The following is a 26,772-nucleotide window of genomic DNA, read 5'->3' as shown; positions in this document are numbered from 1 at the left end:
TCCACCCTCACCTTCTCTCAGAGTCCAAAAGTCTGTTCTTTATATCTGTGTCTCTTTTGCTGTCTCGCATATAGGGTTATCATTACTATCTTTCTAAATTCCATCTATATGCGTTAATATACTCTATTGGTGTTTTTCTTTCTGACTTACTTCACTCTGTATAATAGGCTCTAGTTTCATCCATCTCATTAGAACTGATTCAAATGCGTCCTTTTAAGACACCAGATCTTAAACTCATCAGTGACTGACACCAGGAACAGCAGAGATGGGAACGCATTAGCCAGGTTTAAATATTTAAATCATAAAAGGTTTCAGTCTGTTGTCCATCAAATGTTAGAAAGCGTCAGACATAATTTCCGGTTGAGTAAGTGAAGCCATGATAAAAGGGGAGAATATTCTTGGGGAACTTTGAATGCAAAGCAGACTCCAAATCATTGAGTAATTGCTGGGTCTCTGTGTGCCTGCCAGACTGACTCAGACCCCTGACAGGACTTCATGACAGTGTCCATTCCCCGTAAGTTTCCTTTCCCCTCACACTCTGAGTTGGAGCACAGTGCCTCATGAATGTTCAACTTACACTTCAAAGCAGAACCAGGGATTCCCTAATGGCTCAAGTGGTAAAAAAATCTGCCTGCAACGTGAGAGACCTGGGTTCGATCCCTGGGTCGAGAGGAGGTAATGGCAATCCACCCCAGTATTCTTGCCTGGAGAATCTCATAAACAGAGGAGCCTGGCAGGCTATAGTCCATGGGGTCACCAAGAGTTAGGCTCGACTGAGCAACTAAACCACCACCATCACAAAGCAGACAGACCAACCTGGGACATTAAGGCCAGAAAGTTAAATTGAAAATCACACGGTGATAGTCTCCATTTTAATCAATGTCCTATTACACACACGGCTATTGATTTTAAAAACTGGTTTCATGTTAGGTGTATCTTACATTGAAAACAATATAGCCCATATTCACATTAGTGTGCAATTTCCACTAATTTCTGATAAAGAGAAAATACACATATTCGACTTTTTTCTGGCACAAAACCTTGATTATTCAGCTGCGGTCGTCAGTGCCAAAGGTGCTCAGGAGTCTTCGTAAAGCACTTCGTCTACCTTCACATCGTTCTCATCCACCGGGACCTGGAGACAGATCTGCTCTTTGAAAGCCAAGGCCAGGGTGTAGGGTTTCACGTCCTGGGACTGCAGGCAGCGCTTCAGGTAGGTGTCATAGTAGCCCTTGCCCCGTCCCAAACGGTTGCTCTGTTTGTCGAACCCGAGACCTGGCACAAAGATGAGGTCAAGTCCCCCTGTGGAAAAGAAGAGCAAATTTATAAGGAAGGTTAATATGGACAGGGACCAGGGCCACACCAGGTACCCACTGACTGGAGAGGGGGCAGCTACTGTATTTGTGATTGATGAGGCCACAGGCAATATCCATGTCATCAAGAGCCTGGGCCAGGAGGGGGAGGCACAGTATGTGCTACTGGCCCAAGCCATGGATCAGACCACCAACTGACCCCCAGAGCCCTCATCGGAGTTCATTATCGAGATGCAAGATGTCAGTAACAACCCACCCACCTTTCTCCTCGGGCCCTACCATGGCACAATGTCCAATGTGGGCAAGAAAAAACCGATCACTTCCCGATCTGGTTTTTGTTTTGCAACGACGCCCTTTTATATTTTTTTGAGCGCGGTTGCTTTACAATGCTGTGTTAGTTTCTGCTGTACAGCAAAGTGAATCAGCTATATGTTTACATATGTCTGCTCCCACTTGGATCTCCCACCCTCACCCATCTAGGTCATCACAGAGCACCAAGCTGAGCTCCCTGTGCTATACAGCAGCTTCCCACTAGCTCTCTATTTTACACATGGTAGTGTATATAACGATTGATAAATGATATCTCTTTTTTCTATGATTTTTAATGAAATACACGATCACTGTAGAAAATCTGAAAAAACTAAAAAGACAAAGAAAGAAATAAAAGTTACTCAGCAACTAGTAAGCCCATCATCCATCCTCTGGCAGTTCTTTCAAGTATGCATGCTAAGTTGCTTCAGTCGTGTCTGACTCTGCGACCCCACGGACTGTAGCCTGCCAGGCTCCTCTGTCCATGGGATTCTCCAGGCAAGAATACTGGTGTGGGTTGCCATGCCCTTCTCCATTTTTCATGTATACATGTACAAAAATGCCAGATTCCCAGGCCCTATCCACACCTAAAGAGAATCTCAAGACTTCCTTAGTGACCCAGTGGCTGAGAGGCTGCTACCCCTATACAGGTGCCCTGGATTCTATCTCTGGTCAGGGAACTAGATCCTACGAACCACAGTTAAGAGTTCACATGGCTCAACTAAAGATCCCACATGCCACAACAAAGACCTGGTACAGCCAACTAAATAAAATAAAATGTTAAAGAAGATAAACAGAATCACCAGGGATAGGGCCTAAGTCCCTTTTCTCTTAATTTCTTTCTCTAAGCATACAGATGACCCTACACATACTCCTGCCAAGTTTGGGAGCCAGTGTCCCAGGGTGCTGAAAACTGACAGAGCGGGAGAGGGTCAAGGGAAGTCAGGAAGGACAGAGCTCTTGTCAAAGTCGATTAGCAGCAGTAGAATGAGCTGTTAGGAGGGCTAAGCTGACCCTTTTCATCTCCCCTCTTACAGAAGCGGGGAGGCCAAATTGTCCTGCTTTCCTGGATTCACATGAGTGCGACCTTTGACCCATTCAGGAACATTCCGAAGGTACCAGATGGGGTGCCATGGTTGGTCCTCTGGCTGGAACTCTCCCAGGGACACAAGGACCAGAACTGGCCATGGCCTTGTCAGCACAGGGCTCAGAGAGGAAGGCAGGGTCTTCAAAGTTACAAAAAGCTGCCCACAGTTAGAGGTGTGCAGAAGGCCACAAAGGTCGTGAGGAGCTCCGTGGACTCTGTGAGGTTCAGGGAGTGACCCTCCAGCCCCTGGTGGGGAGCTGGACACACCAGCACTGCTCACAAGCAGCAGCACACACCCAACCCAATCATCTACCCGGTAGCCATCCTGTACTGAGCCTCAGCCTTCTGAGGGCTGTCCTGGGGGGATCCAAGTGATCTCCAGCTTAGCAGGGACTGACCACGCATGCAGCGTTGCTGGCAAAGATGTACCAGCAGGGGCTGGGAGCCATGAATTCTTTGGAATGGGCTGTTCAGGGTAGAGGTGTTCAGACTGCCAGCCAGGCTGGCCCCCTACTATCAGCAGCTGTTTTGACTTCCTGCAGAACTGCGAGATGAACTCAGCTTCTCCTGGGCGCCCAGCATACCTGTCAACCCCTGCCTGCAAAACCTGGCCGAGCACACCTCCAATGACAGGCATGACCTTCTTGGGTCATGCTGCTCATCAACACCTGCTCATCTACTCTAATCCCAACTTGCTATAGGGCTCTGGCCACTGACCGTCACCTTCCCTCCCTGCTCTGCTCATCTCTCTCTCAGGAATCACAGTGACTTCTGGCTCAGACTCCGTCCCTTCCAAGTCTTCCTCCTGAGCTTAAAGTTCAGCTCTGTCATCACACCCAGAACATGCCCACACACATCTTTTCCTCCGTTCCTTTGCGGACCCACATCACAGAACATAAGGAAAGAGTTTCCTGTAGAAGGAAGTGGAAACAATGTCAGGAGCTGGCAAAAAGGACAGTAACGTGCAGACAGGACAGTATCGTCAGAGTCAGCAACAAGGGAATTGGCAGGGTAAGGTTAACTTTGGGAAATGGGGCAGACGCTGAGCTGTAGAATTCATCGACACCACCTGCCCCCTGGCAAAAACATAAAAGCCCAGGAACTAGGCCCTGAAGGAAAATGAGGAAAGAGGATTCTCTAAAGGCCTTGATTTATTCTTGAGACTGAAAGTACACACTAGGCACTGAGGATTCAGTTAACCTTCACAAAACATCCTTTTTACCTCTGGTCAAGGAGGCGGCAGTTGGGCCACAGACACCTCTTAGGATGCTCTGAATTCAGACTGTCCATCCTGGGTTTTGCAGGATAATATAATCAGCTTGGCCAGAGGACTCCCTTTAATACTAAAGAGAAAGCTGAAAACAGTAAGTGTGAGAGTCCGGCAGTTAAAAGGAGCTTTCTAACACTCCTTTCAACATATCCTATGCATAACCTTCTCTCTTTCTCCTTGCTCTTCTTGCTAAGTTCAGTGTCCTGGCCACATCTCCCACCAAGTCCTCTGCAGGAACATGATAAACTTCTCCATGCCCGCTGTGCATACTGCCAGAAACCCCAGCTCAGCTTTTTGAAGATTCCATTTCTCCTGGAATTCCAACTGTCATCCCACCTCCAGGCCCTGCTGGTCCCAATCCATCCTTCACCATGACTCCCCATGCCCCAAAACTCTCTATCAGTAACAATCTCCTAAAGGTAACACCCACATCCTTAACTGGGTGCACAGCCACGACACTCTCACCCCAATCACCTCACCCATAGCATCGCCCATTACACTTGGGCGATCCTAGATAAATGGATAGATTCCTTGTCCCACACACCTGCCCCACGATTTCCTGCTTTTGCTCTTGGGATGCTATTTTCCATGTCTGTAAATAATCTTTTTTTTTTAACTTTTTATTTTGTTTTGGGGTATAGTCGATTAACAATGTTGTGATAGTTTCAGGTGAACAGAGAAGGGACTCAGCCATACATATACATGTATCCATTCTCCCCCAAACTCCCGTCCCATCCAGGCTGCCACATAACATTCAGCAGAGTTCCCTGTGCTGTACAGTAGATCCTTGTTGGTTATCCATTTTAAATATAGCAGGGTGCACATGTCTCATCTTTTCATCAATTTGTCTAATTATAACAGTCCTCACAGACCTCAGTGAAATGTCCATCCATCCATCCCTGCCCACGCAGTCTGGTGTGACCAGCTCATATCCTACACTGCAAGGTGCCCGTGGTCCACTAAGCAGGTGGAATCCTTTCCCCTACCTCTAGGAACAGTTTTTGTGGTTCCCCAGAAAGATGCTGATCTCCGTTCTATTTACTATGAACGGAAGAATGAGAGTAAAAGATAAAATAAGACATCTCTTGATCATATTTATCTAAGTTTCCTGACTATATTCAAGTAGCTACCTGTTCAGATCATCCTATGCAACATCTGACTCTTATCCAAAGTCCAGCTTCTAGAAGAGGAAAAGAAGCACAGAAGCTAACATTTGTGAAGTGTCTACAATGTGGCAGGCACCAATCTATACCCCAGGGACAGAAGGATGAATCACATAAGCTGATCAGTTCATCTACCTGGTGAGGCAGAAGGGCAAGTATTACCACCATCCCCTGAAGAAAGAAACATACACAGTGCTCAGAGAGGTCTAACTGCTCCTTCAAGGCATTCAGCTCACAAGAAATGAAGCTGAGGGCTTGCAGTCCAGGGGGATTCCACAGCATACACTGCTCCTGCTGCTGAAAGGCACAGGTGACCTCAGTCTAACGGACAGAGGACAAGAGCAAGCACCTTAGAGGGGGTGCAGAGGAGTTGCGGGTGCAGGGTGCAAGATATGCTATTGTTGTCTGGTCGCTCAGTCACTCATGTTCAACTCTTTTGTGGCTCCATGGATAGTAGCCTGCCAGGCTCCTCTGTCCATGGGATTCTCCAGGCAAGAATACTGCAGTGGGTTGTCATTTCCTCCTCCAAAGGATATTCTTGACCAATCCAGGGATCCAATCCATGTCTCCTGTGGCTCCTGCATTGCAAGCAGATTCTTTACTGAGCCACCAGCGAAGCCCAGCATGGATGGATATAATATCAAATATTATACTATGAACAAAGTTAGTGGAGGTGATGGAATTCCAGTGGAACTATTTCAAATCCTGAAAGATGATGCTGTGAAAGTGCTGCACTCAATATGCCAGCAAATTTGGAAAACTCAGCAGTGGCCACAGGACTGGAAAAGGTCAGTTTTCATTCCAATCCCAAAGAAAGGCAATGCCAAAGAATACTAAAACTACCACACAATTGCACTCATCTCACACGCTAGTAAAGTAATGCTCAAAATTCTCCAAGCCAGGCTTCAGCAATACGTGAACCATGAACTTCCTGATATTCAAGCTGGTTTTAGAAAAGGCAGAGGAACCAGAGATCAAATTGCCAACATCCGCTGGATCATCAAAAAAGCAAGAGAGTTCCAGAAAAACATCTATTTCTGCTTTCTTGACTATGCCAAAGCCTTTGACTGTGTGGATCACAATAAACTGTGGAAAATTCTGAAAGAGATAGGAATACCAGACCACCTGACCTGCCTCTTGAAAAATCTGTATGCAGGCCAGGAAGCAACAGTTAGAACTGGACATGGAACAACAGACTGGTTCCAAATAGGAAAAGGAGTACGTCAAGGCTGTATATTGTCACCCTGCTTATTTAACTTCTATGCAGAGTACATCATGAGAAATGCTGGACTGGAAGAAACACAAGCTGGAATCAAGATTGCTGGGAGAAATATCAACAACCTCAGATATGCAGATGACATCACCCTTATGACAGAAAGTGAAGAGGAACTAAAAAGCCTCTTGGTGAAAGTAAAAGAGGAGAGTGAAAAAGTTGGCTTAAAGCTCAACATCAAGAAAACTAAGATCATGGCATCTGGTCCCATCACTTCATGGGAAATAGATGGGGAGACAGTGGAAACAGTATCAGACTTTATTTTTGGGAGGCTCCAAAATCATTGCAGATGGTGACTGCAGCCATGAAATTAAAAGACGCTTACTCCTTGGAAGAAAAGTTATGACCAACCTAGATAGCATATTCAAAAGACATTACTTTGCCGACTAGTCTAGTCAAGGCTATGGTTTTTCCTGTGGTCATGTATGGATGTGAGAATTGGACTGTGAAGAAGGCTGAGCGCCGAAGAATTGATGCTTTTGAACTGTGGTGTTGGAGAAGACTCTTGAGAGTCCCTTGGACTGCAAGGAGATCCAACCAGTCCATCTGAAGGAGATCAGCCCTGGTATTTCTTTGGAAGGAATGATGCTAAAGCTGAAACTCCAGTACTTTGGCCACCTCATGCAAAGAGTTGACTCATTGGAAAAGACTTTTATGCTGGGAGGGATTGGGGGCAGGAGGAGAAGGGGACGACAGAGGATGAGATGGCTGGATGGCATCAGTGACTCGATGAACGCGAGTCTGAGTGAACTCCGGGAGTTGGTGATGGACAGGGAGGCTTGGCGTGCTGCAATTCTTGGGGTCGCAAAGAGTCGGACACGACTGAGCGACTGAACTGAACTGAAATGAACATATGTATGACTGAATCACTTTGCTACACACCTAAAACTAACACAATACTGTAAATTAACTATATTTCAAATTTTTTAAAAATAGGGTTGGGAAACTGAAAGAGATTCTCTGATTCAGAGAATTCAGATGATAAAGTAAGGGAGTAGAAAGATGTACAAAAGGAAAGAATAGCAAGGCTCAATCAGGAAGGGTCTTGGATTTTTTGTTTCATTTTTAATTTTTTGGTCACACCTTGCAGCATGTGGGACCTTAGTTCCCTCACCAGGGATCTAACCTGCACCCCTTACACTGGAAGGTGGCATCTAAACCACTGGACCTTCAGGGAAGTCCAGGAAGAACCTTGTTAAGGAATGTTTACTTCAAAGTAAGGGCAGCAGAAAGTCACTGAAAGACTTTAAACTGGGGAGAGAAGAAGTTAACTTTGCATTTCAGAAATCTTGTTGCAATGACTATATAAATAATATGACTGAGAGGGAGGACAGAATACAAGGCGTGGAGAGGAAGAGTTGGGAGGCTATTACAACACCCCAGACAAGAGGGGATGGTGGCTTGGACTGCAGTGGGATGAGAGAGAAGTGGACAGATTGAATAAGTATTAATCCTCAGGGGTTTCCCTGGTGGCACAGTAGTAAAGAACCTATCTGCCAATGCAGGAGACCTGGGGTCAATCCCCGGATCAGGAAGATCCCCAGGAAAAGGAAATGGGAACCCACTCCAGTATTCTTGCCTGGGAAATCTCATGAACAGAGAAGAATGTCGGGCTGCAGTCCATGGGGTCACAAAGAGTCGGAGACAACTTAGCGACTGAACAACAAGAAAAACCACCAGGAGTTGGCAATGGGCCACACATGGAACATGCGAGGAAGAGAAGAGTCAGGGGTGATCTTGAGACTTCTGACACGGTCAAGTGGGTGAGTGGTGGTACTAAACACTAAGAGACACACAAGACAGGAGGCATGAGGGAGCACGATTCACTTTGGAACATGTTGTATGTGATATGACCGTGGGACGTCCAAGTGGCTGACAAGTCTGTGCTGGAGACACAAATGCTTATTGCATTAATAATAATGTACTCATTACCAGACTTCCCTGGTGGCTCAGACAGTAAAGCATCTGCCTACAATGTGGGAGACCTGGGTTCAATCCCTGGGTTCGGAAGATCTCCTGAAGAAGGAAATGGCAACCCACTCCAGTATTCTTGCCTGGAAAATCCCATGGACGGGGGAGCCTGCAGTCCATGGGGTCTCAAAGAGTCGAACACAACTGAGTGACTTCACTCACTCACTTATTACCAGACTGACTGCAACTGAAACCACGGAAAATGCAGGTTTTTTTTTTTTTAATTTGGCTCTGCTGGGTCTTTGCTGCAGCACAAGGGTTCTTCCTACAACCGGAGGGTTTAGTTGCCCCAAGCCATGTGGGATCTGTTTCCCAACCAGTGATTGAACCCGCATCCCCTGCATTGGAAGGCGGGTTCTTAAACACTGGACCTCCAGGAAGTCCTGGGAAACAGAGTATTATTTAGGAAAAATGTATTATCCAACCCAGAAGTTCAGGGCAAGAGTCTGTGGCAAGGAACAATACCTTCGTCCTGCTTAGTCACTCAGTCGTGTCTGACTCTTTCTGACCCCATGGACTGCAGTCCGCCAGGCTCCTCTGTCTATGGGATTCTCCAGGCAAGAAAGGTGGAGTAGGTTGCCATTTCTTTTCCCAGGGGATCTTCCCGACCCAGGGAGCGAACCCAAGTCTCCTTGCACTGTAGATGGATTCTTTGCCAACTGAGCTACCAGGGAAGCCCAGAACAATACCTTGATACTTTACTATTACAGGTGACATGTCACATGTCACAGAGGGCATCTAATGGTAAGTCAGGTTAGGTGGGTGGCTTGGAACTTAAGTGAAATATATCCCTGTAGAATACTTGGAACTTAAGTGAAATCCATCCCTGTAGAAAAAGTGACCCTCCCGACTCAACCACGACAAGCGGATCAGAGGTCTAACAAGCCAATGCAGCAGGACAGCATCCTAACATGGCAGTTCTAATACTGTAATGCTCACCTGTTGACAAAGCCTCCTCCAGAACCTCATCCTCACTGGGCTGCTGAATGTTCCAGGAAGTTCTGGGCAGTGAAGCAATTTCCTCTGGCGATGCTAACTTTACCATATCCATGTGACTGCTCTGCAGCTGGTACCGTGGGATAAAGCAGGTTTTGCCTTGTCGGAAAATGTCCTTGATGATCTCCTCTGTCTCAATTTCATCTGGCATGCTCAGAAAGATGGACACTCTTTTGGACTTTTGATATTCACTATGGGTAAACACCTAAGCGAGAAATGATACTTTTTAAAACAAGTGGCTCCACTTAACAGTTTTAATACTTCCTCCCTTTTCTCTCAGCCTTCTCCAAACTTTTTAACCAAAAACAAACACACAAACAGTGGGGTGATACAACATGGCAAATAATATTGCATCCCAAAGCCTGACTTTTACTTCTGGACCCAACGCTTATTTCTCTGATCCCGTAACACCTCTCTGGCACATCTACTCTTTGTTGTTGTTGTTCAGTCTCTAAGTTTTGTCTGACTCTTTGGGACCCCATGGACTGCTGCACGCCAGACTCCCCTGCCCTCCACTATCTCCCAGAGTTTGCTCAGATTCATGTGAACTGAGTCGGTGATGCTATATGACCATCTCATTCTCTGCTGGCCCATTCTCCTTTTGCCTTCAATCTTCCCAGACCTTTTCCTACTCTAGCAGATGCAAAATTTCATTAAAAAGTCACGGTGGGACCCTGCTGTCTAAAAATATGGAAAATTCCAAACTTGACCCCCACCACTGGGAGGGAGGTGGGTAGTGCCAATGGGTAGAATGGGTAGTGCCCATTCTAGCAGACTTGTGTGTCTTTCCCTGAGAGTCTCTGCTTTAACTCTGAACCTTGGCTCCCACAAGCTTGTTTTCTTTTCCTCTGTAGCTGTTGTCATTGTTTTAATATTTATTTGACTGCACCAGATCTCAGTTGCGACATGTGGGATATTTAGTAGCATGTGAGATCTATTTCCCTGACCAGGGATGGGACCCAGCCCCCTGCATTGGAAGCACACAGTCTTAGGCAATGGACCACCTGGGAAGCCACCCTCAAACCCCTAACCAGCACAAGTTTCTTTACTCCCTAGACTGTCAGCCTTCTCTCCTCTCAAATTCCACCACGTAAGCCCAATTCAAGTCCTAACTTTTCCTGACTTCTGCAGAACCCTTACTATGTGTAGTCACTATACAACCTAACAGCTATGTGCTATCATAAGTCAATTATTCATTGTTTTCTGTGTCCTAAACATAGCATCCTAGCCAGTCTATAAACTCCCCAGGGCAGATGACATACCACACAATTCTGTTGGCACTACCCACCCCCCTCCCAATTGCTAAAGCTCTTCTATTCAAATGAATGTTAAAATGTTAACAAAGACAAGGACTTCTATGGTGGTCCAGTGGTTAAGACTTCCACCGCAGGGGGCAAGGGTGGATCCCTGGTCAGGCAACTAAGATCCCACATGCCACAGTTGTTGCTGTTCAGTCGCTCAGTTGTGTCCAACTCTTTGCAACCCCATGGACTGCAACACACGAGGCTTCCCTGTCCTTCACCATCTCCCAGAGTTTGCTAAAACTTAGGTCCATTGAGTCAGTGATGCCATCCAACCATCTCATCCTCTGCTGTCCCTCTTCTCCCCCTGTCCTCAATCTTTCCCAGCATCAGAGTCTTTTCCAGTGGGTCAGCTCTTCACATCAGGTGGCCAAAGTATTGGAGCATCAGCTTGGGCATTATTCCTTCCAATGAATATTTAGGGTTAGTAGGTGCACCAAATATAATTTTATTTAATAATATAAAAAAGAAGTGTTCACAAAAATGGAAGGTGGGGGATCCTGGAGAAGGAAAGGCCCTCTAAAATGAGTGCCATGTTGTGTTAATAAGAAGGAGGACCTGGGTGAAAGCGTTCTTTTGTACTTAGTTTAACAAGAAGCAGAAGCAATGGGCTGAGCTTTGCTCACTATAGAAATGTTAATAATCCCAGAACATCCCTAGTCTCTGAAGTTAGCCCTCAGCTCCCTTTTTCTTCCTTTTCTGTTCTTCCCTGTTCTCCGAGCTAAGAAGGAAATGTGACTGCAAAGGTGGCTTATAAATATGAGTGCCAGAAAGACACAGGCACAGAATACCCAGTTATTCCTAATAAAAAGGGACACAGTTAAGTAGACAAAAGCACACCAACCCAGTGCCAAGGAAGGAAGCTAACTCCATCTTTCTGAGCAGTTACAAAGCTGTTATCAGGCCCGAAGTGGGCAAAGCATGTGGAACTGTGAGACCTGGACCCTGGGCAGACCTGAGGCTTTTGGCACCCAAGTACTTTCTGGGAAAGTTAAGTGTCTATCTTAGGCTCTTTAAAGCAGAACATAGAAAATCAAAACCTGAACAAGCAGTAACAAACATCAGTTAAAATTCACTGTGAGACTGTTAGGGGAAGCACACTGATTGAAACCGCCCACCCTGGCCAGGCACCATAGTAACCATTTGCATGAGTTGTTTTATGACAGGAGATCCCGATAAAGAATACGGAACTAATAAGCCACCACCAACCGGAAGAGTTCGGGAAAGGTCTAAAGGAGACACAGCATATCTGTCCACTTCCCAGAATCCCTCTCGCTAGCATCCATTTTGGCTGACCAACGTGTGCACCACCAGGAAAGACTCTGAATTAGAATGATTGCCCAAAGACCACCCGGAAACTAATCCCATGACCATAAAACCCAAGACTGCGAGCCACGTGGCAGAGCTGTTCTCCTGGGTTCCCCTTACCCTCTGCTCTCCACCCGGGTGCCCCTTCCCAATAAAATCTCTTGCTTTGTCAGCACATGTGTCTCCTCGGACAATTCATTTCCAAATGTTAGACAAGAGCCCGGTTTTAGGGGTCCCCTTTGGAGAAGACAATGGCACCCCACTCCAGTACTCTAGCCAGGAAAATCCCATGGATGGAGGAGCCTGGTGGGCTGCAGTCCATGGGGTCGCTAAGAGTTGGACACGACTAAGCGACTTCCCTTTCACTTTTCACTTTCATGCATTGGAGAAGGAAATGGCAACCCACTCCAGTGTTCTTGCCTGGAGAATCCCAGGGACGGGGGAGCCTGGTGGGCTGCCGTCTATGGGGTCGCACAGAGTCGGACATGACTGAAGCAACTTAGCAGCAGCAGCAGCAGGGGTCCCCTTTGCTGCAAAAAATGGCGACTCTGGCGGGGATTCTTCTTCACTGAGACTGACATCCTGACCACTCGGGGTACTCAGGAGCCAGCTTGCCTGCCCATGGACCAGACCCAGCGGCCACAAGTGGGACCCTTTTGTCCCTGGTCTCTTCCTGACGTGGACAACTGGCCACAGTGCCCGACCAGTAAGGAACAAGAGACTTTATTGACCTCTCTCCCCTTCCCTCTCTTTCCTCTCCTTAACCCTTCCTATCCTTCCCTGTTTTTCTAGTCCCCCGGTCCTGGGCACAGGAATCTGGTCGAAGGGCCTCAGCTTGAGCTGAGGATTGGAGACTGATCACCTCCTCTTGGCAGAGAACTCGAATTCTGGTTCTGGTCTGGTCTGATTTCTCGTAGGGCCGAGTTCCCATCCTCCCTTCTCTGGAGGCTCAGGGTAAAGTCCCATAATGCCTGGGTATCTGCAGGTGGCAGGAGGCGTCTGTAAGGCCACCCCTTTTGCCCCCACCTCCCGCCTCCTCCCCCTTCTTTCAACCTGGCTTCCTTTCCTCCCTTTGAAATCTTTGAAGACCCGAGATATTTTCCTTTACTCTGTTAGTACTTGGATCTGAAGTTCTGTGTCTCTATAGGAGGTTTTCTGAGAGACGGTATTCTTGTATTTAAGAGAGTGTCTGATGAGGACTGCCAGGTTTATATGTGTGTGTTTTAACTCTGTGTTCTGTGTTGTGATTTTTGATGGCCATTTTGCTTTGTCTGGCCACCATTTGGTTTAGACCTGCCACCATTTTGTTAGAACTTGATTTTCTTTCCCTGTGCCTTGAGACCAGGGCTCTCAGGAACACTTATCTAGACCATCTCTAACTCCTGAGACTGAGGGAAAAGGGGAAAAAAGACTTTACAATTTTTATTTATTTCAACTGTTTTTTTAATAAACTAGTAAATTTTATATTGTAATATCTAATTCATGACTAAACTAAGAAAATGAAACTAGATCTTGTGTTGTGTCTGTCTAAATATGTCTTGGTATGTCTTTGTCTCTGGATAATATTTTTGAGGTTAATTTGTAAATGAGCTCTCTTTAATCGGCTTAAAGAAAAGTAAGTGCTTACAAATCAAATAATTCTAAATGAAACAATAAATTCCAGGTTCATGTGAACTGGGAAATATTCAGTATTAAATACCTGATATTAATGTTTGTTTGTTGACCTATCTAATACAGACATGTCTTAGAGTAATTAACATGAAGTAGAATATTTTCATTGTACCTAGGTTTAATATAAATTAAATATTATCATATCTGTTACAAGTTTATCAACAAGGAAATTACCTCGAGTGAAGAAACTTCTAAACAAATGTCAATGAGATATGAGCTTTTATATAAACTCTTAAGAATAATTATTCTTTAGAAATATCTGTCTAAAATCGTCTCTCCAGATCGGCGTCACTTAAATTTCTAAGGCTTGTGCCAAGCGTGCTAAGTGTTGGAAGTCTATTGAATAGTTAGGTCATTTCCAAATAAAATAAGGTTTTGAAACATTTACTACTAAACACTAATTTTCTTTTACAGAGAAACTAAAGAGATTTGGGACTATAAATGAATAATGTTTGTTGCCATCCTAAAATGCTCTAAGAAAGCAAGGGTTTTAGAAATTATCACTGGTATTTATGCTCACCAATCTATAAAATGCTAATATAAAAGTTAGTTCTTGTTTGCTAAAGGGAAGTAGGAAATATGTTTTCAGTAAAAAAAATAATAATAATAAAGGTATAAAAAAATACTAAAAAGAGTTATGCATGATCAGGATTTTCTAAAATTGAATTACAATTAGTTAGATAAATGGATTTTGTTAGAAATGACACAGCCATCAAAAAACTGGTTAGCTCAACTAAGTCCAAGATGGTGGAGCTGACTTTTACTAGACCTTGAGCCTTGGTATTTACCCCTATTTTGACATATCAACAAGCTAAATGATACACCCACCAACATTGACTAAATCTGACCAAATGTTCTAAACCCTTTTAATTGATCTTTTCGATAAAACTTCCTAAATCGAATTCTTTTGAAGTTCTTTTGATCTCTAGCTAACTTTGGGGTGCTTCAGAGGGCCCCTGAAATATCCCAAAGAGAGATATTAAACTATGTTTATTTGGTGGGTTAAATTACATGGAAAAGATTATCAAATGAGTAATAAATCCACTCATGTTATAATATATGATAAAATTACTAATACAGATATCCTAGAAATTATATGGAGTTCTTAACATTCTGATATATCCTGGTATTCTCATGGAAAACCTGATGACTGCACAAAAGTTAGCAGAAGGACTGAATGAACCAGCAAATATGCTTATAACGTTTATGGTCTCTATCTAAAAAATTACAGGTTTGAATCTTCTTATGTTTTCTGGGAATAGGAAAAACCTTCCTCTCAAACTAATTATGGCAATACTTTGGTAAAATTATACGTTATAAACAAAACAACTATATTTTCTCTCTATCTGACTCCTCCAGAAACTGGAAACTCTTAGGTTTCCAATTAAGTTTATCAAATGAGTTAGGAAGGTTATCTCACTAACAGGTACAAAAATCTCAAGGAATTTTTGAGACCTTAAAAGGGGAAAAATTCACCTAGATTTGTTAGGCAAAATCTGTGATAAGCCTTTGGTGTAAGTTTCCCAGCCCTGTTTTATTTTAAAAGTTCAGTCTGAGACTCTATAAATGTTTCAGCAAAATAAAAAGTCTATGATCAATTATGGTTATATAAATCATCAGACCAAAATTAGTAAGAACAGACCTATTTTGCAAACAAACTAGCCTTAATTTGGTTATATTTGATAAAAAATGAGGGTAATTTTAGGGGGGGGGAAAGGACATTTCAATAAATGTTAAATCCCAGTTTGTTAATGGAGGTCTGCATCTACTAAGACTCATTTCTTGGATAGTTTTTTGCTGTTATGTGATATTAATGTAAAATTTAATTGAATTCTTAAAGAACACCCTAAGTTTGTTTCTGAAGCTTATCTCAGTAATCTATCTTTGGATGAAGATCAGATGCTTCATGACCTACAACCAGGACTGGAAAAAGACATAATTTTAGGGCCTATCTCCAACCTGGATGGAAGGACTTTTTTATCAGGTACTCTTAACTAGCTCATGCATGAAACTGAAGAGAAATTAACTTTTAGATTAATTCCCACTTCCAAAGGCCACTACACTGGATTGGTCTATAGAGAAGGCAGCTGACCTGATCTCTCCTTAAAATGATGCTCAAACAGAGGAGAAACTACACTACACCAGGATGAGAAGATGACGACATCAGAGGTTGATAGCTTGCCCAAGAAGCTGGACCTGATTTGTATGATCATTTATAATGTTTTCTTGACTTCTTAGACCTTTGCATACAAATCAAATGCTTTTCTATCATAGACCTGATCCTATGCTAGTTTTAGAAATCAATCCATTTGTTGGGTTTGTGGCCAATTACCTGTGTCTAGTTCTGGGTTACCTTGTTAAATTTCTCTATTATAAGACTCTAACTGGTTGGCCCTGAGAAAATTTACTTAAAAAAAAAATTATAGTCATATTCAGATCACTGTGATATTACTAGATGGGATCCCCTCACCAGGCCAATTAATAATGCCTGCTCTGACTCTGGCCATAAATTTGAGCTTTCTTCTATTATTCAAGCTCAAACAGAGCAACAAGCAAAATTTCAGCAAAGGAGGAAAAAAACATCTCCCACAATTATAGGATGGATTTATATAGATAACACCAGGCTATGGTAATTTAGGTTTAAAGCCTCCTCTATGTTGGAAACAATTAAATCATACTAAAGATAATCAGTCTAGTAACACTAGAAAACTGGGCTATGTGCCTTATAGACAGTGCCAATATATAATTTCCCTGGAAGATAAAGATTCGTACAGAGTAGACTAAGTACGATGACCTGTGATATACTGAGCTACATCTAATGGAAGCTCTTAAGTCTTACTTGTGACTTTACTAATACTGCTGGCTATGTTATTTGTATTTCACCTGTTTTACAAAATTGCTGTTTCTTACACTGCCAAATGTGTGACTGAGGCCTGTGATAAAATAATATATGGTTCCATATGAGATCGATGATGGTAACAGTGTAACTCTGGATATGGGAAGAAGCAACAAGAGGGAATGTTTTCCTGGACCAAGAGGCTAGTAAGACAGGTGGTCCAGAGAATTCTGGATACTGTTTTATGGCCTAGTCCAGTAACAGGCACATTGAGTGGCCTGTCAACAAAATCTTTGCCAAACCTGAAACTGGACATTCTCAGCACCATGGCATAAAATGGTCATGAAATGCCTCCCTCAAAATCATGGTCAAGTTTATAACCAAAAAGGGGCTCTGCCAACTGAAAACTGATACTTGCCATCTACATCTACAAAGATTAAATCATGGCCACTGCAACTGCTGACTTTTAACTCCCCTGAAAGGAGTTCAGGGTGAAAATCAGGAATGAGGCACTCTGTGCTCTGGGAAAAACTGGCAAAACAGGCCTTCAGGTAGTTAGATCTTTTCAAGAAAAGATTTTACGAGTTCCAATTCTTGCATCTTCTCATACGTAGAAAAGCACTGACGTCATTAACGGTGAAATCTGCTTTGGCTATGAAGAAAAAGTTTACAATTAAAAGTCAAAATAGAGTAGCTATGGTTCAGACATTCTGGGAAATAACTAGGTGATGCTATGGGTGTACTTTCAGATTAGACCTTGTATTGCTCAATACGAGTTTTTTGAGTCACGTCACGCTTGGATGTCACCATTCTCAAAACAATGTCTGCTGGAGGCTAGTAACTTTTACCTTGCTGCTGCTGCTGCTGCTGCTGCTAAGTCACGTCAGTCGTGTCTGACTCTGTACGACCCCATAGATGGCAGCCCACCAGGCTCCCCCATCCCTGGGATTCTCCAGGCAAGAACACTGGAGTGGGTTGCCATTTCCTTCTCCAATGCATGAAAGTGAAAAGTGAAAGGGAAGTTGCTCAGTCATGTCTGACTCAGCGACCCCATGGACTGCAGCCTACCAGGCTCCTCCGTCCATGGGATTTTCCAGGCAAGAGTACTGGAGTGGGGTGCCGTTGCCTTCTCCAAACTTCTCCCTTACTTTTTACTTTTTATTTTTTTCTACCTTACTTTTTATAAAACTGGGCAACTGGCTACCTGGCTACAAGTCTCCCCGAAGTGCCAGGTCCAGACTGGGTTTCAGGCCTATTCTTCTAAAAAGAAATGAGATTTATTTTGTCTATTAAAATTCCAGTTATCCCTCCTCCAGCTACTTCTAATTGGGTCTGTTACAACAAAATGGCAGACCAGTAGATTGAGATTTTAATCATACAAGGCTCAGATCTAGGACTGGGAACTCAGGAATACTTCCAATTCAGTGTCTATTCTCCAAGCTGGGGCAGTCCTGTGCCCCATTTTGACAGGAAAATATCACAGTCATAGTTGCCCAGTTCCCTAAATATGAACTGAGCAGGACTCTGTGGGGCTCTGGAGTACAGATCTGTTGTGTGTTCTCCATTTCTTATCTGTAAGATATAGGCTTCATTCAGCCTCCTTGACCTTCCCTGAGTTCCAAAGGGTGGATTCAAACAATTGCTAATCAGGGAGGGGAGGGGAGGGGATACAGAAACAGGAAAAACAATCAAAAGGTGGTACAGCCTTGAGACAGGGTCCTGGTTCCTACTCAAAGAAATATGCATAACAATGTCTTTGAGTTCTACAGAACTGTAACCCGTATGTGCGTGTGTGTGTGTGTGTGTGTGTGTGTGTGTGTGTGTGTGCATGGACTGTAACCCAGCAGGCTCCTCTGTTCATGGGATTTCCCAGGTAAGAATACTGGAGTGGGTTGCCATTTCCTTCTCCAGGGGATCTTCCCGACCCAAGGATAGAACCTGCATCTTCTGCATTGGCAGGTGGGTTTACCACTGAGCCACCAGAAAAGCCCTGGATAGGACAATATTTACAGATAAGAGCAACAAATTACAACAATGGGAGAACAAGGATGTAGGTCAGACAAGAGTCCGTTCTTACCACAAAATTCCAAAGTGGCTACTAAAAGCAAAGGAAATCCCCATTTTAGTGATCACACCTTCATTCATAAATATGTACAGACAATAAAGGTTCATCAAACATTTTAGAAAGCCAAACACTAATTAGAAGGATTTTTTTTAAGGGGAGGTGAGGGGAATGACCCAGCAGGAAACAGATAATTATAATTCAGAGAACATGGATTTTTTAAAAAAAATTCTAATTAGTCTTCTCAGACAAGTCAAGAAGATAGATGCATCTATAGGGCAAAAAAAAGGTGCTTTGGAAAGAAAGCAGAGAATTTTTTTTTAATACTTGGAAATTAAAATTAAGATTACCAAAATTAAAACAATTCAGAAGTGGGACTTCCATGCTGGTCCAGTGGCTAAGACTCTGTTCCCAATGTCCTGGGTTCCATCCCTGGTCGGGGAACTAGATCCCACCTGCTGTAACTAAGTCCCTCCTGTGTGCTTAGTCACTCACTTGTGTCCGACTCTTTGCGACCCCATGGACTGTAGCCTGCCAGGCTCCTCTGTCCATGGGGATTCTCCAGTCAAAAATATTGGAGGTGGGAGGGGGGTTCAGGATGGGGAACACATGTACACCCATGGCGGATTCATGTTGATGTATGGCAAAACCAATACAATATTGTAAAGTAACTAGCCTCCAATTAAAATAAATAAATTTATATTAAAACAAACAAACAAACAAAAAAGAATACTGGAGTGGGTTGCCATGCGCTCCTTCAGGGGATCTTCCCAACCCAAGGTTCCAACCCAGGTCTCCCGCATTGCAGGCAGATTCTTTACCATCTGAGCCACCAGGGAAGCAGTCCCAGCACAGTTAAATAAATAAATACTTTTCAAAAAAGAAAGAAATTGGCACATAGGATATAAGACAAAATGAGTACTGGGTACTAATTTCCTCATCTTATTTGCTGAGGAGTCAAACTACAGCACAAAGTTAAATTTCTTTACTATATGTCATTTTCTGGTAAAATTCTAAATTTTTTTTTTTTAATTTCTGTGTCAAGAAGAATATGCCTACTTTAAAATTACTGGAGAAAGACATCATTTAATACTTTTATTGTATTGTACACACATTATGGCAAATCACTGTTCTAGTCCGAGTACGTTGATATTTTGGGCCTTGATCCATGGTTGGTCATGAAACAACAGTGAGTTATAATCAGCAAATGAAATAGAAAATATTAGAGTTCATCATATACAGTAAGAGTTATGAAATCTTTGGTTATGAAACAGATGTCTTACATGAGTACATCTGGGTATATGTGCTCAAGTATATTTATTACTGAGAGCTGTGGGTCTCTCCTCAGATGCCAGTGCTCAGCTGTCAGTGTACTGCTACCAGTGGTCCTGTCTCTATATGGCTCCTATTCCCACCTGGAGTGTTTTGTTTCTAATGTACCATAAGACAAAGAAACCAAATTGAACTCATCTTTATTTTCCCCATACCCCTCCAAAATCTACTCCAACACTTACATTCCTTGCACCTAGTAATGTTAAAAACCCTTTATCAGGACTTCCCTGGTGGTCAAGTATTTAAAAATCCACCTTGCAATCCAGGGAAAGCAGGTTCAATCCCTGGTTGGGGAGCTAAGATCCCACATGCTGGGGAGCAACTAAGCTCATGTACCTCAACCAAGACCCAACACGGCCAAATAAATAAGTATTTAAAAATAAATAAACAAACATTTACCTCCAGCTCTAAATTCTGAAATCATAAGTGACTCCTCTTTCCCAGTACTTTCTAATGTCATCCAATTAATTGCCCAATCCTGGTGGGTCTCACTGCATAGTCTTCCATTCACCTGCCTTTTTCCCCCTCAGCTTCACCATCCACACCCTTGTTTATAGCTTTATTATCTCTCATCCAAACTATCACAACAGCCCCCTACTGCTCTCTATATATTTTTTCTTCATTCTTCCATCCCCAACCTATTTTCCAAAAGTGCTGCCAATATTCTCTTCCTACAGGATTTATCAATACATCCCTTAGCCACTGCTTTAATCCTCACCATAGGTCTTGCAAGGATGGCATTATCCCTCTTACAGATAAGGAACCAGAGGCTCAGAATGATTAAGGAATTTGTCCAAGGCCCTAGGCAACTGAAATGCAGTGTAGCCAGATTAAATCCAGATCTGCAGAGCTCCAAAATCCATGTTCAATTGTGCCTTTCCTTCTCTTGCCAAAATATTCCTGTACATGTTCACCCATCCCACGTTCCCTTCACCTGACAAAATTCATCTTGTACTACAAAAAAAATATCTCAAACATCTCCCTATAGAAGGAAAGCCTTCTGAGTCCCCCTCCCCTAAGTTGTATTTCTACAATTGATGTTTACCAGATTATCTGAAAGCACTGGAATTCTTTATTCACATGTCTGTTTCTTCTTCCAGACTCTGCTCCTTTAGAGCAACGATCCTATCTTTTTCATCCTATAACTAAATACATGGCAAAGTATGGGCCACAGTAGGGTTCAATATGAGCTTCCCTGGTGGCTCAGAGGTAAAGCCTGATGGCTCCTTCAGTGCAGGAGACATGGGTTCAATCCTTGGTCCGGGGAGATCCCCTGGAGAAGGAAACAGCAACCCACACCAGTATTCTTGCTGGAAAAATTCCATGGACAGAGGAGCCTGGCGTGCTACAGTCCATGCGGTCACAAGAGTCAGACAGGCCTTAGCGACTAAACAACAACAAAGGGTTCAGCCTAAGCCAGCATGAGGAGTCCTGCCCGTGGCAAAAGTCATGAGGTTAAGGGGCCCAACAGGCAAAGGTGAGTCGGGCCTTAAGGGAGCCTTACTGGATCTGCTCGTGCATCTGCCCCCAAAACCAGAGTTTGCCTGCCTTGCTGCATTATGCCTTTCACCTATACTTCTGACATTATGGGGGGTTATTCCCCACCACCTCTCTCTGAAAAGGAGTTAACTTAGGACTCCATTATTAAATCTCCTGGGCGTGACAAGGGTGTTTCAGTCCAAAAACCTCTCTGCTGGCAGGCTAGCTTATGTGACAGGATTATCCACACTCTTGCTACTATGTACATGATTGTTTACAACCTCTCAACCATAAACAGCACAAAGAGTTTGGAGTATTTTGAAAGTCTTAGTTAGCATAGCATTTTTCTAAAGATAAAAATCATGTTGGTGAAGGGTTTCATTGCTGAGTTAATGATTGATGCCAGGCCTCCATATCCTTAGGCACCTGGGAGTATATTAATCGATATAATTGGAATGTAGAAAAAGAAATATAGTAGTTTTGATGTTAGCAATACTAGACTTTTGAGTTAATGAATTTTCTCTTTTGTTATAGATCACTGTACTCCTCTTTCTTTGTTATAAATCATTGTGTCCTTGCTATGTAAAAATGTAACTTTATCACTATCTTAAGACTAAACAGATCTTAAGGGGAAACAAGTTTATTGATTAACCTTTATCAATAGAAAGAAAGGCGGGGCCATAAAAATGTTAATTGGTCTCCAGACCAGAAGATATTGTAAAACAAATGTAAGACCCTTGTAAGAACAAAGATATGCTGAGAACACATTTATCTCTATGTATAACTAAAAGTATAAAAGTGGACCTGGAAAATAAACGGATCAGTTCCTGGAAAGACTGGTTTCCCCCGTGTGGTCTTTTCTCGTTCTCTTCTTTTCTGGCTGAATTCCGATCTGGATCGTGGAGGCTCGCCATGTCTACTTACTTGCCCTGGTTTCTAAGACCCACTCGAGAGGGAGCCCAAGGTGGGGCATCCTCCGCTATTCAAGCGGGAGCCGGTGACCTACGTAGGTGGTGCAAACTCCTTGTCTTGGAGTTTTATTGGTTTTCCGCATAAACCAAGTTATTCAGCATCTTTTCTCCACTTATTTTCCTACTATACTATTTCTTTCTAATCTCCTTCCGTATCTTTAATTAAGCAGTTAATTCCTCAGACGCCAATGCTGTCCCCTCTTCGAATTCCCTGGATCCACCGGGGCTGGACCCCGACAGGGTTCAGTATATGTGAATTAATTAGCTAAATTTTAAGCTAGAGAGTAAGGATAAGATGATATGCGTCTCTACATTCACTAAAGCAACCAATGCCTTCCTCATAATCACTAAAAATACTGAGTTTGAATAAACTAACATCTGCATAGACATCATCTGCACAGACCCCCCCACCTCATGCACACCTATATACACAAAGAGTGGGATGAAATGCTTGTATTTGCTTTACTGTTTTAGCCCATAGGAATTTTGAGAAACTAATGGATGGTATATTAGTGAAGGGTAATTAAGAAATTCTTATGGCACATCTAATTTCAAGGCACATCAAGGAAAAGAAGTTAATTCCAAATATAACATTGGTAGGTAACATCCGGATAACATCCAAATATAACATCCAGATGTTGAGGAAGATGGATCACTAGTTTGACACAGAATCACTAATATTTAGTTATTCATAGGACACTCATTTTTCCCCTCTCTGGTGTCCAACAAAAACAAGTCTCACAGACACCTTTGGCACATGCCTCTGGGGCAGGATCTATCGACTGTTTTACTGATAAGAGAAACTGGTATCATCACATGAACAAAGTATAAATACATAGCAAGTTAATCTTCGAAAGTAACAAACTGGAGGCATCATAACCAAGAGACAGGAAACCAGACTCAGTTCCCTCATCTCTCCTGCTTCCTAACTTCTTGAGCAGGCTGAGTATGAGAATCAATTCTTTCTGTCATTAATTCAAAAATGTACTTAACGTTCACCTACTGCGTGACACAAGGATAGGCCCAAGGCCACAGAGACAGGGCCCAGCCCTCCACAGGTTCCGAAGGGCTTCCATCCTTGACCATCTCTGCACCCTATTTTGCAGGCGCTCCTCTGAAGTAATCGTATCTTTCCCTGGTCATTTTACTGCTATGGACTCTTTTTCATAACTTTTTTTTCCCAGCCACATCACGAAGCGTGAGGGATCTTAGTTCTCCAAGACCAGAGATCAAACCCATGGCCTGCTTTGGAGGCCGCAGTCCGAAACATCCGAAGTCCCTGTAATTCTTTAAGAGTGCATAAGCTGGAATCAAGATTGCTGGGAGAAATATCAATAACCTCAGATATGCAGATGACACCACCCTTATGGCAGAAAGTGAAGAGGAACTAAAAAGCCTCTTGATGAAAGTTAAAGAGGACAGTGAAAAAGTTGGCTTATAGCTTAACATTCAGAAAACTAAGATCATGGCATCTGGTCCCATCACTTCATGGCAAATAGATGGGGAAACAGTGGAAACAGTGTCAGACTTTATTTTGGGGGCTCCAAAATCACTGCAGATGGTGACTGCAGCCATGAAATTAAAAGATGCTTACTCCTTGGAAGGAAAGTTATGACCAACCTAAATAACAAATTCAAAAGCAGAGACATTACTTTGCCAACAAAGGTCCGTCTAGTCAAGGCTATGGTTTTTCCAGTGGTCATGGATGGATGTGAAAGTTGGACTGTGAAGAAAGCTGAGCGCCGAAGAATTGATGCTTTTGAACTGTGGTGTTGGAGAAGACTCTTGAGAGTCCCTTGGACTGCAAGGAGATCCAACCAGTCCAGTCTAAAGGAGATCAGTCCTGGGTGTTCTTTGGAAGTGTCACGCGAGTGTATGTTCTTTGATTCTTTGTCTCGTCACAACAAAGATTTGGAGTGACGGACATTAAAGCCCCCTCGGCGTGTCACAGCTCTCAGGTCTTGGATAGACCGAGTTATAGCTCTCAGGTCTCAAATGGACCATGTTATAGCTCTTAGACAAATCAGTGTTACAGCTCAGTGTTACAGCTCTATTTTATTGAGAAGATAGCAGGAAAATCCATCTTCGAGGCGTGAGGGCATGTCGATCTAAAGACACAAGGAGAAGAGCACCCTAGCCCGTTGGAGGGGGGGGAGGGAGAGGGAAAGGGAGAGAGAGAGAGAGAGCTAGCTTTGGCTCCTCTATTTGTATGTTTATCTCTCCCTGGGCCTGTCCTATGTAAATTGGGCCAGCCTGGAGTGTTGTTTTACCTGAGGTCCTCACTCCAGTCCTCGATCCCTCTTTTGTTTCATTTTTGCGGGCTTTTCCCTTCCTTATCTTGTAGCCACCGCCATTGTGGACTCCTTTTCCCTGTTCTACCTACCTATCAGAAGGACTGCTGCTAAAGCTGAAACTCCAATACTTTGGCCACCTCATGCGAAGATTTCAGTCAATGGAAAAGACTCTGATGCTGGGAGAGATTGGGGGCAGGAGGAGAAGGGGACGACAGAGGATGAGATGGCTGGATGGCATCACTGACTCGATGGATGTGAGTCTGAGTAAACTCCGGGAGTTGGTGATGGATGGGGAGGCCTGGCGTGCTGCGATTCATGGGGTCGCAAAGAGTTGGACACGACTGAGCGACTGAACTGAACTGAAGGCACCTTGGACCCAGGTGGTCCCGCCCCCCAGATCTTTCTGTTCTCACGCTGCTCTTGCCTCAGCACCCTGTCACCCACCTCCATCCTCTCCCTCACAAGGCCCATAACACTCCACGTTGAGCTGATTCCCTCCACACTGTGCCCAACAGTACCCCACACCCATCGTGGAACTCGCGCGCGCTCACGGGGACCCGGCATGAGCGCGCTCAGTGGACGTGCGCGCGGCGGACGGACGTGCGCGCGCCCAAAGGGCCGCGCCTGCGCAGATCCGCAAGGCTGGCGTGGCGTGGCTGCAGCCTGGGCGCTGCGGTGGCTGTTGTCGCGGTCTCTCACCTTCTGGGCCAAGAGGTGGGACTGGCGCAGCCGCTCCTCAGCGCTCAGCGCCCGCAGACGCTGCTTCAGCTCGGCCCGCAGGCTCCGCTTGGCGCCGCTCACGGCCACCGCTGCCGCCATCTCCTGGTGCGATCCGGCCCCTGGCCGCACACCGCGAGGTCCGCAGGCCCAAGGGAGGGTCCGGGCGCGCCCCAACCCCCTCCGCTTCCGGCCTCCGGCGCACCACGCCTCCCGCCCTTGCGACCCGGTCGATTGCAGCCTTCGCGATTGATGCGCGCCCCACCCCCAGCAAATGAAAGGCAAGGGCTTCCCTGCTGCTGGCTGGCTCTGCACCGGTGACAGCTCTACACGCCTACCTCTCGGCCTGGCGTACTGCTGAAAGGAGCACTATAGGGCCCCCCTGTACACACACACACACACAAATGCTCTCGATTCCCTGGGTGCCATGGCCCCTGCAGTACTGGGGCCTGAAAAAGCAGAGGCAGGTGGAGTTGAGAAAGTCACATGACATGGCAGTCCTACTAGCTAAAGGGAAAATGATCATTTTTGTTTGTAATAACTCTGAAACTGTGTAAATCAGATCAGGACCGGAAACCATGATCTGTTAACTGAGATCTTAAACCTAGCCTCTGGTCTTAAAGAAGTTCAGGTTCTTGATGTCTCATTGTGGAAAGAAGAGAGAGATGAAGTGAAAGGTAAGAAGTGGATTTCTTTGAAGACACTCCACAGAGTGTGAGCCCGCTCAGAAAGCAAGAGCAGCCTCGGGGTTCAGGAGTTACTGGGTTGTCACTTTTTATAGGGGTGGGTAAGACTAATGAGTAGGAGGCCTATTCCAGCTATTGTGGGAAAGGGGTGGGAATTTCCAGAAAGTGGGCCACTGCCCACTTTTTGACCTTTGTGGTCAGCCTTGGAACTGTCTTGGTGTTGGTGGGTGTGTTATCTACTTTCTGATGTGTTGTAATGAGCCTGTACTGAGGCTCAAGATCTCTTGAGATATGCCATCTTGGATCTGTTTGGTTCTGATCAGTTTATGTTGTGTCCTTGAGCTGTGTCATTCTGTTCAAGGTTATGCCCTGCTTCCTTTCCCTACTGTTTCAGTGCCTTCCTCATTTTCTTTTCCAGAAGCTGGAAGGATGAGGTGGTTGGATGGCATCACTGACTCAACAGATTCTGTTGAGTGTGCTCAGTGGCTAAGTCGTATCGGATTCTGTGACTCCATGGATTGCAGCATGCCAGGCTTCCCTGTCCTTCATTTTCTCCCAGAGTTTGCTCAAACTCATGTCCATTGAGTCAGAGATGCTCCTAACTGTCTCATCTTCTGCCTACCCCTTGTCCTTTTGTCTTCAATCTTTCCCATCATCAGGGTTTTTTCCAGTGAGTCAGCTCTTTGCATCAGGTGGTCAAAGTTTTAGAGCTTTAGTTTCAGCATCAGTCCTT

At 44.3% G+C, this 26,772-nt stretch overlaps 1 protein-coding gene across 1 annotated transcript; it reads right to left on the bottom strand.

Moving 5' to 3' along the window:
- Positions 1 to 838: 838 nt before the first annotated feature.
- MTHFS (methenyltetrahydrofolate synthetase) lies at positions 839 to 25,542 on the bottom strand. The gene is made up of 3 exons (XM_040257431.1): positions 25,336 to 25,542; positions 9,326 to 9,587; positions 839 to 1,302 (listed from the first exon to the last, which is right to left on the bottom strand). Exons 1-3 carry the CDS (start codon positions 25,453 to 25,455, stop codon positions 1,079 to 1,081), a joined length of 606 nt encoding a protein of 201 aa, XP_040113365.1. The 5' UTR covers positions 25,456 to 25,542; the 3' UTR covers positions 839 to 1,078.
- Positions 25,543 to 26,772: the final 1,230 nt, after the last annotated feature.

The sequence above is a fragment of the Oryx dammah genome, unplaced genomic scaffold, assembly GCF_014754425.2.
Source record: "Oryx dammah isolate SB20612 unplaced genomic scaffold, SCBI_Odam_1.1 HiC_scaffold_16, whole genome shotgun sequence".
In the NCBI taxonomy this organism is placed as follows: domain Eukaryota; kingdom Metazoa; phylum Chordata; class Mammalia; order Artiodactyla; family Bovidae; genus Oryx; species Oryx dammah.
The sequence above is the reverse complement of the archived record's forward strand: the minus strand, read 5'-3'. Positions and strand labels throughout refer to the sequence as shown.